At 44.4% G+C, this 19528-nt stretch overlaps 1 protein-coding gene across 2 annotated transcripts in view; it reads left to right on the top strand.

The window, feature by feature from the left end:
* The window catches only part of MYOF (myoferlin), a 174783-nt gene that overhangs the window by 43089 nt on the left and 112166 nt on the right, over window positions 1–19528 (top strand). For both annotated transcript variants that reach the window (XM_024253372.3, XM_063727667.1), the window contains exons 4-5: window positions 4875–4983; window positions 10222–10309. In XM_024253372.3, the coding sequence (XP_024109140.3) occupies window positions 4875–4983; window positions 10222–10309 (197 nt within the window). The remainder of the gene's footprint in view (window positions 1–4874; window positions 4984–10221; window positions 10310–19528) is intronic.

The following is a 19528-nucleotide window of genomic DNA, read 5'->3' as shown; positions in this document are numbered from 1 at the left end:
AGGATATGGAACTAAAGGTTTCTCAAAGAAGAAATTGAGGTTAGGCTTTATAATTGCTTTCTGTTATTTTACTCCCTTCCTGGTCAGTGATCTGTTGCTACCCTCTCTGGGGGAGGGAAACTAGCAGATATTGATTGGGTCAGAATGGAGGTTGTAAAACCACTCAAGGCCATAAAAGGTCAGCAGACAGGCTTTGTGTTTTAGGCAAGCCTGCTTTTTCCAGTTAACCATAAGCCCCACTATTGTATTACACAGCACGCATTGCATTCCACATTTCTGTTATTGGCCCAACCATCTCTCCTGACACTCTATATGAATTCTAGTTTGATTCACGACATTATAAGACAATCTCTTTGAAGGCAGAAACCCTGCCTAGCATTCTGGATGGTCTAATGTGGACAGGTTCTAGGAGATTTTTTTTTCCTCTAAATTAGAGAGCAGGACTTTAAAAAAAAAAAAGAGAGAAAATAATTTATTATCATTATATTTTTGAGACAAGGTCTTGCTCTGTCGCCCAGGCTGAAATGCAGTGGCACATTCACAACTCACTCAGGCTCCCAAGTAGCTGGGGCTACTGGTGTGAGCCTGTACAACCAGCTAATTTTTCATTTTTTGTGTGTGCCTAGGCTGGTCTGGAACTCCTTGGACTCAAGTGATCCTCCTACCTCAGCTTCCCAAAGTGGTGAGATGACAGGTGTGAGCCACCACACCTGGCCAGAAAAGAAATATTTAACATTAGATAGTTTCCTGTAGACATATATAGAAAGCATCACATATACAAGCCTAGTAGCAGATTGTTAGAGCTGGAAAGCATTTGAGAAATTTTTTGCTTCAATCTACTTGTTTGCAAATAACGAAGAGTTGGGTGACTTAGCCACCTACTCTAAGAAAGTTGGGACACAGAGTTATGAATAGAACAGGAGTTGTTTTCAACCTGGGGCAGTTTTGCCCTCCAGGGAACAATTGGCAATGTGCCTCGAAGTTTTCGATGATCACAAATGGTATCTAGCTGAACAGTATAGCCTCCCATAAAAAAAATTAACGGGTTCAAAATGTCAGTAGTGCTGAGGTTGAGACACGCTGGTCCAACCCCAGGCTGGCCCTCTTTCTACTTCAGCATTGTCCCAGCATGTTGCACTGTTTGTTCTAAGATTTATTTATTGATGACGGAGATTCAGGTCATTTCGACTTTAGCAGAAGCAAATCAGTACATGTTCAAGTGTGCAGTGTTGCTGTCTTAGTCCTAGGGTTAGGCTATGAATTATGGAATTGCAAGGAATGAAGTCCAGTTTGTTTCCACATCTTTCATCGCATTTAGACATTTAATACCAGTTGGATGACTTTTAAACCTGTAGTTTTTACGTTTTGATTTTCTTGAAAACTCAATTAGCTGATTTCATGACTTAAAAACCGTGGAAATAAATTCTCCTTAATACTTGTGCTGTGTGGCTGAGAGAGATGTGGAAGAGATTTTAGGGGCTTTCACTTTGTTTGGAGGCTCATCTGTTTTGTCTGGTGGAGATGGAGTAATGGGTGTCTTCAGTATGTCACGGGAATAAAAATCTAAGTAAGGAGAAAAAAATACTCCTGTAAAAAAGCCTAAAAAACATACTGATCTAAAAACATACTCTGTAAAATTCCCATCCATCTTTTTTTTCTGTTAATGTTAAAGATAGTTTTATTTTTAAAATTTCCTTAAAAGATAATTCATTGTTTTGAGAAAAAAATAATAACAATAAATTATGGTTTTGTAACATGTAGAAGTTAAACGTATGACAGCAACAGGAAAAACAACAACAACAACAACAAAACAGGAGAAAATTCCCACCAATTCTCAGCATTGACTGGGAGAATTAATTTCTGTATTGACCAAAAAGGGCTGAAAAGTTCACTATTGTCCCTCTGGAGGCAAAAATTTTCTTTTCCATTGCCAACTACAGATTCTTTTTTTTTTTTTTTTGAGACAGGGTTTTGCTCTGTTGCCCAGGCTAGAGTGCAGTGGCCTGATCTTGGCTCACTGCAACCTCTGCCTCACGGTTCAAGTGATTCTCCTGCCTCAGCCTCCCAAGTAGTTGGGATTACAGGCACGCACCACCACACCTGGCTAATTCGTTGTATTTGTAGTAGAGACGGGGTTTCACCATGTTGGCCAGGCTGGTCTTGAACTCCTGGCCTCAAGTGATCCACCCACCTCGGCCTGCCAAAGTGCTAGGATTACAGACATGAGCCACCGCAGCTGACCCCAACTACAAATTCTGCTTGTGATATTAGAAGGGATGAGAGTCCATCGCAGTTGTTGATCGTCTTATGTGGTGTTCTTTACAAGAAAGTGCACTCTTCCAAGAAACCATGTGCAAAGGGCTCCTATCATTGGGTAAATTGGGCGAAACAGGGTGCTATAGCAATTTCCTGGTCTTGTGCAATATCCTATTCACAGAAAGTGAAGGTACTTATTAATACTGCCAAGTCTCTGGACCTATGTGGTTGGGTTACAGACCCCAGCGTTAAAATCTAGTCTTATTTCTGAAGACTGAAGAGGATTGGGGAGAATAATACAGATGCTGCTAACATCTATCACTTCAAAAATGATGTGCCCACATTGCCATGTGGCGTCCCTGGAGCACTTCTGAGAAACAACTTTTACTTTCTGATTTTTAAATATACTGTATTATATTTTAAAATAAAATGCATTTCCACAAGATGAATTTTCTTGATTATTATGTTTGCCCAAAAGCCCAGAGTTACATAGAAATGTTCAATTACAGTTTCCTCACCCGGATATGTTGGCATAAGGAATCTCTTCTATCACTTTAAGGACTCAGTGTTTAGCTTTCTATTTTTATGCTAATGATTTTCTATTCTATCTGCTAGTATAAGTCAGTGCCAATGTAGACAGGATATAAGTAAGTAACAGTTAAAAATTCTAAATATTGGGCCAGGCGCCGTGGCTCATGCCTGTAATCCCAGCACTTTGGGAGGCTGAGGCGGGTGGATCACCTGAGGTTGGGAGTTCTAGACCAGCCTAACCAACATGGAGAAACCCCATCTCTACTAAAAAAATACAAAATGAGCTGGGCATGGTGGCACATGCCTGTAATCCCAGCTACTCGAGAGGCTGAGGCAGGAGAATTGCTTGAACCCGGGAGGCAGAGGTTGTGGTGAGCCGAGATCGCGCCATTGCACTCCAGCCTGGTCAATAAGAACAAAACTCCGTCTCAAAATAAATAAATAAATAAAACATTCTAAATATTTCTTCTGTCTGTTTTCAGGATACATACTGAAAGCACGTGACTCTCTGTCTTTCTGATTGCATTTCACACAAGGAACTTCCTCGCTTTACCTACTGTCATTCATGTTTCATGTTGTAACCCCAATTTACAGGCTATTTTTCACAGGTTACATTTTTATATAGACTGGGGAATGTGTGTTCTATATGTGTTTTTGATCATGTTCCCTAACTATAAAAATGTTTTGAGTATTAATTCTCAATATATGTAGACTTATTTATTCTTTCCTTCATTCAGGAACCTGCTGTTAAGTATCTACTATATTCTGGTACTGTGTTAGAGTAGTGAATAAAACAGGCAGGAATCCCTGAGTCGAGGGGGCTTTCCTCATGAGCAGAGATGTGAGGGTACTTCTGTACCAATATGTTAGGTACGATAGGAGATAGATGGGTAAGTGGCAGAGGCTGATATTATCCACCAAGTTCTAGGAAGAGAGAAGTACACACGTTGAACGTTTGAATGCTACACCATCAAACAGGGGATAGCAAGCTAACCCTATCAGTGAACTAGCAACCTATTTACAACCCTAGAAGGTCTACTTGGGGGGATATTTTCACAGTGGGCAAAGATTTATGGGTCCTTTTACATTTCTATTATAGTGAAATGCCTTCCTCTCTTACTGAATTTTGTCCTACTTTTCTCTCTTCCTGGATTCTGGCGGGGAGTAGGGGGTGCTATATTTAGTCTTTCTTTTTTCTTTTTCTGTTTTTTTGAGACAAGGTCTCACTCTGTCGCCCAGCCTGGAGTACAGTGATACAATCATAGCTCACTGCAACCTCAGCCTCCTGGGTTCAAGTGAGCTTCCCACCTTATTCTTCCATGTAGCTGGGATTACAGGCATGCACCACCACACCCAATTAATTTTTTAACTTTTTGTAGAGATGGGGTCTCATCATCTTGCCCAGGCTGGTCTCAAACTCCTGGACTCAACCTCAGCCTCCCAAAGTGCTGGGATTACAGGCATGAGCCACAGTGTCCGGCCACTCTATTCAGTCTTTACCTCTTGCCCCTCTATCTCATTCATGACTGTTGAAATTTCAGGCTGGGAGTGGTGACTCATACCTGTAATCCCAGCACTTTGGGAAGCTGAGGTGGGCGGATCACCTGAGGGCAGGAGTTCGAGACCACCAGCCTGGCCAACATGGCGAAACCCCATCTCTATGAAAAATACAAAAATTAGCTGGGCGTGGTGGTGGATGCCTATAATCCCAGCTATTTGGGAGGCTGAGTTGGGAGAATCACTTGTACCCAGGAGGTGGAGGCTGCAGTGAGTGCAGATCACCCCAGTGCACTCCAGCCTGGGTGACACAGCAAGAGTCTGTCTCAAAAAAAAAAAAAAAAAAGAAAAAAAAAAGAAAAGAAAAGAAAGAAATTTCATAGGCACCAGAGTTTGACTCTTGTAATGGAGAAGTGATGGGAGATATGTTTATTGCCAAAATGCCCTGTGAGGCTAATAGCAAAATGGCCCACATCTCATTACAGTGACTTTAATGATAACAGACGAAGAGGTAGGGGTTGAGAGGTCCTGAGTCATTGGAAGCCTATCTCCTACTTAGGCTGCAATGTGCTTTCCTGTTTTCCCTGCAGATTAATTGGCACGGCGACTGTAGCCCTGAAGGACCTGACTGGTGACCAGAGCAGATCCCTGCCATACAAGCTGATCTCCCTGCTAAATGAAAAAGGGCAAGATACTGGGGTGAGTGTTTTCTCTCTTATTGAATGGCTTTGAAGTGAGATGATGGAGCAAAATTTCATTAAGAAAAAGATATAAGGCCGGGCGCGGTGGCTCACGCCTGTAATCCCAGCACTTTGGGAGGCCAGCACTTTTGGAGGCCAGCACTTTTGGGTGGATCACCTGAGGTCAGGAGTTTGAGGCCAGCCTGGCCAACATGCCAAAACCCCATCCCAACTAAAAATACAAAAATTAGCTGGGCATGGTGGTTGGTGCCTGTAATCCCAGCTACTTGGGAGGCTGAGGCAGGAGACTCGCTTGAACCCAGGAGATGGAGGTTGCAGTGAGTCGAGATCATGCCATTGCACTCCAGCCTGGGCAACAAGAGAGAAACTCCATCTCAAAAAAAAAAAAAGAAAAGAAAAGAAAAATGTCTAAATTGTCAGAAACAATTGGTAAAAAAGAAAAAAGAAAAGGAAAGGAAAAGGTATAAATTGATAATTAGCTAACTACACACAAAAAAAATCTGGTTTTGAGATTTTTCTGGTGATCTTTCTCAAGTGTGTGTGCTTTAAATAAAAAACTGGGCCCGTTTGCAAATGACATGGACCTTATTTTATACTTTCAATCACAGAACTAGCAAATTAGATAGATTTGATTTTCTATGACAGAATTCTATAGAGTGAGGGTGACCCCCTCTGGGTGTAGCTCTGTGCTTAGCCATGTGGGTGCTAACATTTGTGTGGTTATGTATAATTCTGTGTATCAGATACTCTTTGAAACATTCTGTAGAAGGCAGTTCATTGATATAACCTGGGAATATGAAGACGGTAATATCATAATCTATTTTTTTTTTTGAGATGGAGTCTCACTCCGTCACCCAGGCTGGAGGGCAGTGGCATGATCTCGGCTCACTGCAACCTCTGCCTCCTGGGTTCAAGTGATTCTTCTACCTCAGCCTCCCGAGTAGCTGGGATTATAGGCATGTGCCACCATGCCCAGTTAATTTTTATATTTTTAGTAGAGATGGAGTTTCACCATATTGGTTAGGCTGGTCTCAAACTCCTGACCTCAGGTGATCCTCCCACCTCGACCTACCAAAGTGCTGGGATTACAGGCCAGAGCCACCACGCCTGGCCTCATAATCTTTATTACATTGGGTGCTGGATGTTTTCTGGTCACAGCCTCTCTCAATAAGTACATCTTGCTGGGCGTGGTGGCTCACGCCTGTAATCCCAGCACTTTGGGAGGCTGAGGAGGGCGGATCATGAGGTCAGGAGATCCAGACCATCCTGGCTAACATGGTGAAACCCCGTCTCTACTAAAAATACAAAAAATTAGCTGGGCATAGTGGCACATGCCTGTAGTCCCAGCTACTTGGGAGGCTGAGGGAGAAGCATCGCTCGAATCCAGGAGGCCGAGGTTGCAGTGAGCCAAGATCGTGTCACTGAACTCCAGCCTGGGCAACAGAGCAAGACTCCATCTCAAAAAAAAAATAATAATAAAATAAATAAAAAAAAAGTACATCTTAATATTTTCTGATGCAAGACCAGAATTCTCTTTCTCAAGTGCATGTGCTTTTAAAAAAAATGACTCAGGTGTTGCAAGTCCCAGATTTCATATAATTAATAAGAAGCACTCATAAAGATACTGTACTTGGCCCATAACTTCCAACCGCTTCATTTTCCAATCAATTTATTTTTCTTGGGAGCCTGGGCAAAGGGAGAAAAATTTACACTAAAAGATGCAGTCCCTGTAAGCAAAGCTAGGCTCTCAATAGCCGTGTGAAAGAATGGCAATTTTGCTGGTCTGGTCTCTAAAACTTATAGGTTTGCCACAAATCAGCATTCTAATCAAAACACACATTTAAAATGTTGGCTATCATCTGTTTACCCAAAACCTAGCTGAGAGAAATGATTCTGAGGAAAGATGGTATAAGTCAGTGATTTTTCTGCCTTCTTTTTTTTAAAGCACAGAAGAAAGCATATGTAGACCCCTAGAATGGCAGAACTGTTGTGATTCGGTGGAGTGTGTTGGTCCATTTGGCACTGCTATAAAGGAATACCTGAGGCTGGGTAATTTATAAAGAAAAGAGGTTTATTTGGCTCACAGTTCTGCAGGCTGTACAAGCACGGCACCGATATCTGCTGAGCTTCTGGTGAGGCCTCAGGAAGCTTTTACCCGTGGGGGGAAGGTGGAGAGGAAGCAGGCGTGACACATGGTGAGAAAGAGAGCAAGAGAGAAGAGGGGGAAGGGGCCAGACCCTTTTTAATAACCAGACCTGGCAATAACTAATAGAGTGAGAACTCACTCATTACTGCAAGAATGGCACCAAGCCCTTCGTGAGGGATCCACTCCCATGACCCAAAACCTCCCACCAGGGCCCAACTCCACTTTTGGAGTTCACATTTCAACATGAGATTTGGAGGCAACAAACATCTGAACCATATCATGGAGTAAGGAAAGTAAACGGCCTCAAGCCCTGCCCCCTGTAATTCCTCTTACCCTTTTGGGGGTCCCTGGATCACCTCTGGGAATCCTGAGGTTATAGAACACAGCATGAAAACCACAGATCAAGGGGGTGGCTGTCTGTGTGTTCTTCTAGGTTTGAAAAGTTTGATTCTTAGATTCAGTTTAGCAACTAAGCCCTTCAGTGCTCCCTGCATTCAGCCATGAGATGCTGCTCTTATGATTCTTTGTGTGCTGTGAAACTGTGGCTGGGGGTATATTCCTTATCGTGTTCAGTGTCTTCCAGAGCAGTAGTTCCAAGGTGTGTCAGTATATGAGGGAGTATTCACTGATGAACAGAAAAATGGAAAAAAATAAGGCAATGCACTGTGTGTGTGTGTGTGTGTGTGTGTGTGTTTACCAGATGTAGGAAAAGTGGCAAATGAAAGTGTAGGATGTGCATTTAAATTCACATAAACAGGCTGGGCAAGGTGGCTCACGCCTATAATCCCAGCACTTTGGGAGGCTGAGGCAGGTGGATCATCTGAGGTCAGGAGTTTGAGACCAGCCTGGCCAACATGGTGAAACCCCATCTCTATTAAAAAAAAACACAAAAATTAGCTGGGCATGCTGGCACGTGCTTGTAATCCCAGCTACCCAGGAGGCTGAAGCAGAATCACTGGAACCCGGGTGTGATGCGGAGGCTGCAGTGAGCTGAGATTGCGCCATTGTGCTCCAGCCTGGGCGACAGAGTGAGACTGTCTCAAAAAAAAAAAAAAAAAAAAAAAAAATTCACATAAACAACGAATAATTTCTCAGTGTAAGTATGTCCTAAATATGATGTCCTGTCCAGATGTCCAGATTTTATCTGGTCACCTTGTGTGTGTGTGCACATGTGTGTATGTACGTACGTGTGTGCCATCCTTATTTGCAAAGGACTCCCTTTATTCTGAGGTTTGTCTCTCCTCATTTTTGGTGTTAAAATGCCTCTCTTTTATAAAATGATTGTGATAGTAGATGATAGTTGTGGACAGGTGTTTGGCAAAATACAAGTTAGCAACCGAATGTTGATTTCCCCTAGCAAATTTTTTGAAATTTTGTGGGTCCATGAAATTAAAAAGTACTGTATACAGCAAACTCTGCCCTAAAATAATGCTCCATGTGAGAAATTGATATCAGCTCTTCTAAGTAGGAATAACATTGTCTCTTGTAAGGAACTAGTATGTTTCCTTCTGCTGGTAGTGAAAGCTACATAATGCTTTCAGTTTCCCTTTTCACTTGGCTCTAGGCATTTTGGAGGTCACAGATTATGCAAGAGAAATGGCAATTATATTTAACTTTATGGTTTGCATATTTGTTTCCTCTTTAGCCAGATTCAATTCTCCTTTTTTTATCCTATTTTATGAATCACAAATTTATATACATGTTTTGTTAGTCACTTTTTTTTGTTTGTTTGTTTGAGACAGAGTCTAGCTCTGTCACCCAGGCTGGAGTGCAGTGGCACCATCTTGGCTCACTGCAACCTCCGCCTCCTGAGTTCAAGCGATTCTCCAGCCTCAGCCCCCTGAGCAGCCGGGATTACAGGCACCTGCCACCATGCCCAGCTAATTTTTGTATTTTTAGTAGAGATGGGGTTTTACTGTGTTGGCCAAACTGGTCTCGAACTCCTGACCTCGTGATCCACCCACCTTTGCCTCCCAAAGTGCTGGGATTAAAAGCGCAAGCCATCGCGCCCAGCCTTGTTAGTCACCTAAAGTTCTCTCTCATTTTTTTTTTTTAAGACAGAGTCTCCCCGGGCACGGTGGCTCATTCCTGTAATCCCAGCACTTTGGTAGGCTGAGGTGGGCAGATCACGTGGTCAGGAGATCGAGACCAGCCTGGTCAACATGATGAAACCCCGTCTCTACTAAAAATACAAAATATTAGCCGGGCATGGTGGTGCACGCCTGTACTCCCAGCCACTCGGGAGGCTGAGGCAAGAGAATCGCTTGAACCCAGGCGGCAGAGGCTGCAGTGAGCCGAGATTGCGCCCTGCACTCCAGCCTGGGCGACAGAGTGAGACTCTGTCTCAAAAAAAAAAAAAAAAAGTCTTGCTCTCGCTCTTTTGCCTAGGCTGGAATGAAGTGGCATGATCTCAGCTCACTGCAACCTCCGCCCCCTCCAGGTTCAAGCAATTCTTCTGCCTCAGCCTCTGAGTAGCTGGGATTACAGGCGCCTGCCACCATGCCCAGTTAATTTTTGTATTTTTAGTAGAGACAAGTTTTCGCCATGTTGGCCAGGTTGGTCTCGAACTCCTGACCTCAGGTGATCCACCCGCTTCGGCCTCCCAAAGTGCTAGGATTACAGGCATGAGCCACCGTGCCCAGCCCTAAAATTCTTCTTTAAAGAGAAGCATGATAAATCTCAGCAATTCATAATGAAATAAGCAATGAGCAAACAAATAAATTAATCATTTACAGTGAGCGTCTGTAATTGTAATTCTGTGATGGGAGGGCATCTCCAGTCTAGGATGGAGGTGTGTGACAAATTCACACCTGCTTGTCACAACTTTACTCTGTTGATGAGGTGGCCCCTTAGCAAGGATACACTTGGCAACCTGTGACAGGGAGCTCCTTCCCCACCCCGCCTTGGCTTTCAGTGGGAGGATAGGAAGAGTCCAGCTTATGTCCCTCTCCCCGTTTCCAGCCTCGCTTTCCTATTCCCTCTGTCTTACCCCTTCCAAGACTTTGGCTCCTGCTGAAGTCACTTGCATTGAGTCTATAACATGCTGGTGCCCTGCACTGATAATATTTGCAATGAATTATTTCTACCCAGGCCACCATTGACTTGGTGATCGGCTATGATCCGCCTTCTGCTCCACATCCAAATGACCCGAGCGGGCCCAGCGTGCCAGGCATGGGAGGTAAGCTGACCCTTCTGAAGGCCCAGCCACCCCCAGGGGAGGGTTCCAAAGACACACAGGAGAGTGTCTGGAGTAAGACTGCCATCGATCACAAGCCTGTAGCTCCCTGCCCACCCAGACAGGGGCCCCGCGAGGCAGGTGGGGCTGCCTGAATTCGGACATTGCAATTGTTTATGAAATGCCCTTCAAGGTAGAGGGGAAGGGTGAACCAGCCCTTTACTGAACAACCTCACGGTGAGCACAAAAAGCACACGTGGGCTCCAGCAGAATGTCCCAGGGCTTTGCTTCAGGTTTGTGGCTTCCACCCCATACAGTGTCCCCAGGCTGTTTGGCTCAAGGAGTGGCCCCTCTGCTCTCCTCCGTGTGTCTCCTCACCTCCCAAAGGTGCCACCACCGGGCTCTGCTCTCAGCACCAGTCTCATGGGCGTGGCCTTCGACTGGAGCCTCCTTCGCTCTCTCCCATAACCCCGGACCCATCTTGTCCCCAAACAGCCCCAGGTCCTCTAAGCAATTGCTTCTCTTCAGCATAAGCCTCATTGTCCTTGGTCTCTGACATGGGTTGCCAGTCATTCAGGGCCATCAGGTGCCACTCTAGGTGGGGTTGGGGCTGAGGGCTCGGAGAGGGAGGGCCTACAAGACAATCAGTCCTCTCATGCAGCCGAGTCTGACTCCCTCTCAGTGTTTTCCCAGGATGACGTGATGCTAAAAGTCTCTGTCCCTTCCTCAGCCCTAAGATGCATGACCAAGGGCCCCATCTGTTACCCCAGTCTCAGCATGTGCCTCAGGAAGGGAGAGGCCCCTTATCTCACCACACTCACCTGCTTCCTTGAAACTCTCCCTCCTGGCTGGGTGTGGTGGCTCACGCCTGTAATCCCAACACTTTGGGAGGCCGAGGCAGGTGAATCACCTGGGGTCAGGAGTTCGAGACCAGCCTGGCCAACATGGTGAAACCTTGTCTCTAATAAAAATTCAAAAAAAATTAGCCAGGTGTGGTGGTGAAGGCCTGTAATCCCAGCTACTCGGGAGGCTGAGACAGGAGAACTGCTTGAACCCATGAGGAGGAGGTTGCAGTGAGCCAAGATTGTGCCACTGCACTCCAGCCTGGGCAACAGAGTGAAATTCCGTCTCAAAAAAAAAAAAAAAAAAGGAATTCTCCCTCCTGGGAGGAAGTCCTGCACTTGTTCCTGAGATGGCTCCTCGGGGCTCATCTTCTCCTTGCTTCTCTGGGTTGGGAACTTGGCTCTCCGGCTGCTTAAGGGTTCACTTTACACCTGCAGCAGCACCCTCCCTGCCTGTCCTGCCCACTCCCACCTGACTTCTCATCTTGCTCAGCCTGACCTCAGCGCCTGCCCCTGCTTATGCACCCATTATGAATGTTTTGGCTCATTTTTTGACTAAGTAGTTGTGAGTTTCCAGTGAGGGTTAGGTGGCTTCCTCTTGGTGACAAAACTGAGATGGCCCCAGCACATCAGCAGCATGCTCTGCCTGTCACCCTCTTCCTAGCGGCACCCTGAGCATTCTACTTGGCTTTGGACACTCAGCCCTGCGGGAGCCCTGCAGTGGCTCAAGAACATCCATGGCTCCCTTTGCTTCTACAGCAGTGATGACAAAAAAACAAACAAACAAAAAACCACGAAACACAGAGGACACAGGCCAGCACCAATAACACCATCAGGTGCAGAACTGAGTGGTCCCACTCATTTCCCTCAGACCTCCCCTGCCGATGACTATTGTCACCAGCATTTGTATCTGTGTGGGAAAGGCACTGGGCGCTTTCTGGCCTGCACAAGGCAGCCCTCATTGATGGGCTATCTGGAGTAGCCTCTGAATTGGAAAGATCAGGGCATCTTTCTTCATACTGTCGTTTCTCCTAAGCTAGACCCTGTTTATTAGTTTGCTAGGTCTGCTGTCCTAAACTACCGCAAACTGGGTGGCTTAAGCAACAGAAACATTCTCTCGCAGTTCTGGAAATCAAAAGTCTGAAATCAGGGTGTCAGCAGGGCTAGTTCCTTCTGGAGCCTCTCAGCCTTTCTCCCAGCTTCTGTTGGTTGCCCGCTTTCCTTGGCATCTGTGGCTTGTAGATGCGTCACACCAGTCTCTGCCTCTGCTGTCACATGGTATTCTACCTGTGTGTCTTGATGTCTTTGTTGCTTTTTTCCCCTCTAGGATATAGCTCCTGAGTGGCTCAAGGATCTTCCTCTCTGTGTGTCTGTTTTTGATTTTTTTATTTTTATTTTTTTTATTTTTTTAGACAGAGTCTGGCTCTGTCGCCCAGGCTGGAGTGCAGTGGCGCGATCTTGGCTCACTGCAAGCTCCGCCTCCAGGGTTGACGCCATTCTTCTGCCTCAGCCTCCCAAGTAGCTGGGACTACAGGCGCCCGCCACCATGTCCGGCTAATTTTTTGTATTTTTAGAAGAGACAGGGTTTCACTGTGTTAGCCAGGATGGTCTCGATCTCCTGACCTCGTGATCCACCCGCCTTGGCCTCCCAAAGTGCTGGGATTACAGGCGTAAACCACTGTGCCCGGCTTTTTTTTTTTTCAGGTGGAGTCTTGCTCTGTCATCTAGGCTGGAGTGCAGTGGCGCAGTCTCAGCTTATTGCAACCTCTGCCCCCCGGGTTCAAACAATTCTAGTGCCTCGGCCTCTCGAGAAGGTGGGATTACAGGCGCCTGCCACCACACCCGGTTAATTTTTGTATTTTTAGTACAGATAGTTTCACCATGTTGGCCAGGCTGGTCTCAAACTCCTGACCTCAAGTGATCTGCTTGCCTTGGCCTCCCAAAGTGCTGGGATTACAGGTGTGAGTCACTGCACCCGACCCCTCTCTGTGTGTCCGTGTCCAAATTTCTTATAAGGCATTGGTCATTGGATTGGGACCCACCCAAATTAAGTTAAGATAAGGTCACTCTGGATTAGGGTGAGTTCTAACCTTCTCTTAAGGTCCATAACCTTATCTTAACTGTACAGAAACCTTATTTCCAAATAAGATCACATTCTGAGGTTCCAGTGGACATGAATTTTGAGGGGACAGTATTCAACCCAGTACACTGGCAGATAAAAGACAATTTCATATGTTGATTCCATTCCAAGAGCCAAAATATTAAATGGGTCCTCTTGTGTTACCCCTTCTGCCAGGCCTTTAGGAAAAAAAAAATACTGTGGTTCATTCAAGTAAAAAGAGTAAACGTAAAGAGGTCAGCGCCACACCATCTGTTAGTATTTATAAAGTAAGAACATTGCTTGCTGGGTTTATTTTATTTTAGTTTTTTGAGATGGAATATTGCTTTGTCACCCAGGCTGGAGTGCAGTGACATGATCTCTGTTTACTGTACCCTCTGTCTCCCAGGTTCAAGTGATTCTCATGCCTCAGCCTCCCAAGTAGCTGGTATTACAGGTGTGCACCACTATGCCCTGCTAATTTTGTATTTTTAGTAGAGATGGGGTTTCACCATATTGTCTAGGCTGGTCTCAAACTCCTGACTTCAGGTGAACCACCCATCTTGGCTTCCCAAAGTGCTGGGATTACAGGTATGAGCCACCATGCTTGGCCCCAACTATTGAACTTTTAAACCTGCTGGCAAGAAAATCCCTGCCACCCGAGGCTCCTTCTCCTTTCCTCTTGGTTTAAGCCTTTGTTTGTAGCACCAGTGCTCCCAGCAGGACAGTAGACTGAAGGAGTCCACCATCCCCTTAGGAGTCTGGCTTCCAGCGGGCTCAGCACCAGAGAACTGCACAAGCGCAGCCCAGCTCTCCCACAGAAGTTCTTTAGAATCCCTGACTTTGCTCAACTAAGACAGGAAATGAACCAAAACTTGGGTTCCTTGTATTTGGATTTCAAACAAAGAAGGTCACCAAGTGTTGGTCTGCAAATGAGCTGTGTCTGCAGGGCAATTTTATTTTTAAATGCAAGATGACAGAGCGAAATTTCTATACTTGATCTTAGCCAAAAGTCTGAGAAGTGATGTGAAATTTCTTTATTACAAAAAATAAATCACGCTCTTTGATCTGGAAGTGCTGTCTTTGTTCTATAAAATGAATGTTTGCCGGGGCTGAGTCAAGGGTGGCATTCTGTGTGTCGGCTTCCTAATCTGGCTAAGAGAAACTTTCCTTCAGGATTAAAAACAAAAACAAAAACAAAAACAAAAAACAAAAAAAAACTTCTAATAGCCTCGACTATCTAGATGTTTCAAGGGAAAACATTTCTTTTCCCTAACATAGTGTCTTAGTCTGTTTGCATTGCTGTAAAGGAATACCTGAGGCTGGGTAAGTTATAAAGAAAAGAAGTTTATTTGGCTCATGGTTCTTCAGACTGTACAAGAAGCATGGTGCCAGCCTCTGCTTCTGGTGAGCCCTTCAAGAAGCTTCTACTCATGGAGGAAGGGAGGAAGCTTCCACTTCTTAGAGAGGAGGAAAATGAGAGAGAAGGCCAGGGTGCCTCTTTCTAAGCATTTCTTAATAATAATAAGAAGAAAGCATTTCTTTTTTTTTTTTTTTTATCCTTTTAAATTTTTTATTTCATTTCATGACATAAAATACTTTAGCTTTGTTCTTGTGGCTAGATCTCAATTCCTGGCATTTCCCCAACCATGCTGTATTATCAAAGAGCTTCATGAATTTTTTTTTTTTCTTTTATTATTATTATTATTATTATTATTATACTTTAGGTTTTATGGTACATGTGCGCAATGTGCAGGTAAGTTACATACGGATACATGTGCCATGCTGGTGCGCTGCACCCACCAACTCGTCATCTAGCATTAGGCATATCTCCCAATGCTATCCCTCCCCCCTCCCCCCACCCCACAACAGTCCCCAGAGTGTGATGTTCCCCTTCCTGTGTCCATGTGTTCTCATTGTTCAATTCCCACCTATGAGTGAGAATATGCGGTGTTTGGTTTTTTGTTCTTGCGATAGTTTACTGAGAATGATGATTTCCAATTTCATCCATGTCCCTACAAAGGACGTGAACTCATCATTTTTTATGGCTGCATAGTATTCCATGGTGTATATGTGCCACATTTTCTTAATCCAGTCTATCATTGTTGGACATTTGGGTTGGTTCCAAGTCTTTGCTATTGTGAATAAAGCCGCAATAAACATACGTGTGCATGTGTCTTTATAGCAGCATGATTTATAGTCCTTTGGGTATATACCCAGTAATGGGATGGCTGGGTCAAATGGAATTTCTAGTTCTAGATCCCTGAGGAATCGCCACACTGACTTCCACAAGGGTTGAACTAGTTTACAGTCCCACCAACAGTGTAAAAGTGTTCCTATTTCTCCACATCCTCTCCAGCACCTGTTGTTTCCTGACTTTTTAATGATTGCCATTCTAACTGGTGTGAGATGGTATCTCATTGTGGTTTTGATTTGCATTTCTCTGATGGCCAGTGATGGTGAGCATTTTTTCATGTTTTTTGGCTGCATAAATGTCTTCTTTTGAGAAGTGTCTGTTCATGTCCTTCGCCTTTGTTTTTTTCTTGTAAATTTGTTGGAGTTCATTGTAGATTCTGGATATTAGCCCTTTGTCAGACGAGTAGGTTGCGAAAATTTTCTCCCATTTTGTAGGTTGCCTGTTCACTCTGATGGTAGTTTCTTTTGCTGTGCAGAAGCTCTTGAGTTTAATTAGATCCCATTTGTCAATTTTGGCTTTTGTTGCCATTGCTTTTGGTGTTTTAGACATGAAGTCCTTGCCCATGCCTATGTCCTGAATGGTAATGCCTAGGTTAGAAGAAAGCATTTCTAAGAATGCTTTCTTAGAGCTCTTTTAAACAACCAGCTCTCAGGTGAACTCATTCATTACTGCAGAGAAGCCACCAAGCCATTCATGAGGGATTCCCCCCCCATGACCCAAACACCTTCCAGTAGGCCCCTCCTCCAACACTGGGGATCAGATTTCAACATGAGATTTGGAGGGGACAAATATCCAAACTATATCACATGGTAATTCAGTTCAACTGAGCAAAAAGTATCTTTGAGCACCTACTGCAACCCCCTGCTAGGGAAAACACCAGGAGAAAAAAACAACTTACAATCTTGGGGGAATATAAGACAAACAAATATGAGACAGAGAACAGCAAGACAGCCATACCTCTTGGCATTGCATACCTTAATGACATAAGCAGGACATCTGGCCCAGAATTTGCCTTTTTTTGCCTTCAATTAACTTTCTTTCTTTTTTCTTTTTTTGAAGTGGAATCTCAGTCTGTCACCCAGGCTGGAGTACAGTGGAGTAATCTCGGCTCATTGCAACCTCCACCTCCCCGGTTCAAGCAATTCTTGTGCTCAGCCACCCGAGTAGCTGGTATTACAGGCACGTGCCACCATGCCTGGCTAATTTTTTAATTTTTAGTAGAGACAGGGTTTTGCCATGTTGCCCAGGCTGGTCTTGAACTCCTGACCTCAAGTGATCCACCTGCCTCTGCCTCCCAAAGTGCTGGGATTACAGTCATGAGCCACTGCACCCGGCCTCCCTTCAACGGACTCTTAAAGAAACCCTAAAACTTTACCATTCTATGTAAAAGTAACGTCTGCTTCTTCTGATTTATATATTTTCAAATTCTTAAAATTTGAGCTTGTTTTTCTTTCCTTGAGCAAAAAAGAAATATCTGCTTAATAAAATGTAAACATCACAGAGATACATGACATGGAAAGTGAAAATCTCTGGGTGCCATCCTCCTGAGATAACCACTGCCAGCAACTTCTGCTATTGATTTTAAAGGTTCTTATCCATATAGTGGCTCCTGCAGAGGAGATACTAGGAATGTTTATGCTGGAACACAAAAGTGAAGATTTTTAGGAAAATTTGCCCCTGCAATTTGAAGAAGCTAGTTATGATCACATATCACAGGAAGTGAACGAACACCTGAGGCCTTCTTTTTTAAGGAATGCTTTCTTAGAGCTTTTATATGAAGATGACAAAAGGTAGAGACCCTGGGGCACTGGTGGCTTGACTGAAAGTGTGTGTTGTCAAAGATGTTCTTTTCATTGACCCCCCTGGAAGACTGTTCCCATGACAGAGGGGAGGGCTGACCCAGTCTCCAGGCTTGACCTGAAAACTTGTTACCATGGCAACTTAATTTGCCAGATGTCAGTCCGCTTAACTGAAGCCTACGTTCCCGTAGCTGGAAGAAACTATTTTTAAAATCTCACGTCTATTTTTGAAGCACCATCTGTTAAATTTGCGCTCTGTCCAAACATAGACATTCAAAAACTCATTCATAGCCAGACTTCACCGCTTCAAATGTCTTTCATTCCATGAATCCCAAAGTTATTTGCTTAAAATTAATTTTTTAATGGAGTTTTTGCTCTGTTGCCCAGTGATCTCAGCTCACTGAAACCTCTACCTCCTGGGTTCAAGGGATTCTCCTGCCTCAGCCTCCCAGGTAGCCGGGATTACAGGCACCGGCCACCACGCCTGGCTAATTTTTTTTATTTTTAGTAGAGATGAGGTTTCACCATGTTGGCCAAGCTCGTGTTGAACTCCTGACCTCAGGTGATCCGCCAGCCTCGGCCTCCCAAAGTGCTTGGATTACAGGCATGAGCCACCATGCCCAGCCTTAAAATTAAATTTGATCCAGTTCAGAAAATATTTATTGACACCTGACTATGGGACATACAAAGGTGAGAAAGCCATTGTTTTACCACCAAGGAGCTTGCAGTTCAGTAAGAAGGTAAGAGATAAACATGAATAACTATAGCCCAGAGCTGAATGTAATACATTCCTCCAGAGAGATTGACCAAATTGTTATATAGGAAACAATTGCTTTCAGAAAGTACTTTTTCAGCTGTGTATTGCAACTCTGTATTCATGGTGCCTAGCACAGCCCTTGAGAAGTCATAATTGTTAATAAATGCTTGGTTGGTTGAGTGAATGAATGAGTGAGTGAATGATAGATGGGCACTGAATATGGTTTAAAAAAATTTTTTTAAGAAGGGCATTTTGGGGCCAGGCGCGGTGGCTCATGCCTGTAATCCCAGCACTTCAGGAGGCCAAGGCGGGTGGATCACCTGAGGTCAGGAGTTTGAGACCAGCTTGACCAATATGGTGAAACCCTGTCTCTACTGAAAATATAAAAATTAGCCGGGCGTGGTTGCATGCATCTGTAATCCCAGCTACTCTGGAGGCTGAGACAGGAGAACTGCTTGAGCCCAGGAGGCGGAGGTTGCAGTGAGCCGAGATTGCGCCACTGTACTCCAGCCTGGGCGATAGAACAATACTCCGTCTCCAAAAAAAATAAAAAGAAGAAAAAAGGAAGGGCATTTTGGGGAACACTAGTGAATATGCCAAAGCTCCTGGCTCATTCAGAAGTGTGTTGAAAGCGAAGCATGTTCCTGAGGGCTGTAGGTGCTAGGCTGCGATATTTGTCCTTGATGGGAAGACCATGGGGCTCCATGAAAGGTGCTCCATGACAAGGGACTGACTTGGTCAGAGCCTAACTGGAAAATGATCCATGTGCCAGAAGATTGTTGCAGGCACTGTTTCCAGGATTGGGTTTCTAATCAAGTGGCTTTGTCTAGTAAACTGATTATATTAGTCCAGTTTTTCTCTAGGATATTTAGGAAAATCAAAGTGCTCATCATAAACAAGTGGTTCTCAATATTTAGACACAGTGAAATCATCAAGGGAGATCTCTAAACGTGCAGTCATCTGGCGCGCATCTCCAGAGAGTTTAATATAGCTCATCTGGAGGGGAGCCCCGGGTCTGTATGGAGAGCCTGATGCAGGCAGATTTCGGAGTTCACTCTGAGAAACGCTGCACTCGTACATTTTGCCTACTGAATGTGATGTTGTCCAGAGGGAGACATAGATCTCTGGGCTTTGTTATCTAGACTGGCTCACAGCCTGATTCATCAACTGCCCCGCAGGACTGCGTTTGCATCCCTGCTTCTTAGGTTCCTCCGTGGTACCTTTGCTCTGGTCTATGTATTGCAACATGGTAGAAAATTCTTAGGGCACATTTAGTGTTATTTACTCAGGAATTGGGGTGGGGTAATGAATTGCTTACAGTAGGACACAAACATTTATTTATAAAACTTTTAACATTTTAGAAATTCAGAAAAAAATTATTCTACATTCCAGCTAAGAAAATGTGTTATCTCCAAAATATTACGTTTTCCTGCTTCAAAACTTACCCTTTCCTGTTCTGCATTGTCCTTTTAGCTTACACTGAAGATAATATGATATCAGCCCTTTGTTGTGCTTGGGCAATGACCTTT

The sequence above is a fragment of the Pongo abelii genome, chromosome 8, assembly GCF_028885655.2.
Source record: "Pongo abelii isolate AG06213 chromosome 8, NHGRI_mPonAbe1-v2.0_pri, whole genome shotgun sequence".
NCBI classification, from domain to species: domain Eukaryota; kingdom Metazoa; phylum Chordata; class Mammalia; order Primates; family Hominidae; genus Pongo; species Pongo abelii.
Note: the sequence above shows the minus strand (reverse complement) of the source record. Positions and strands in the feature narration are given on the sequence as shown.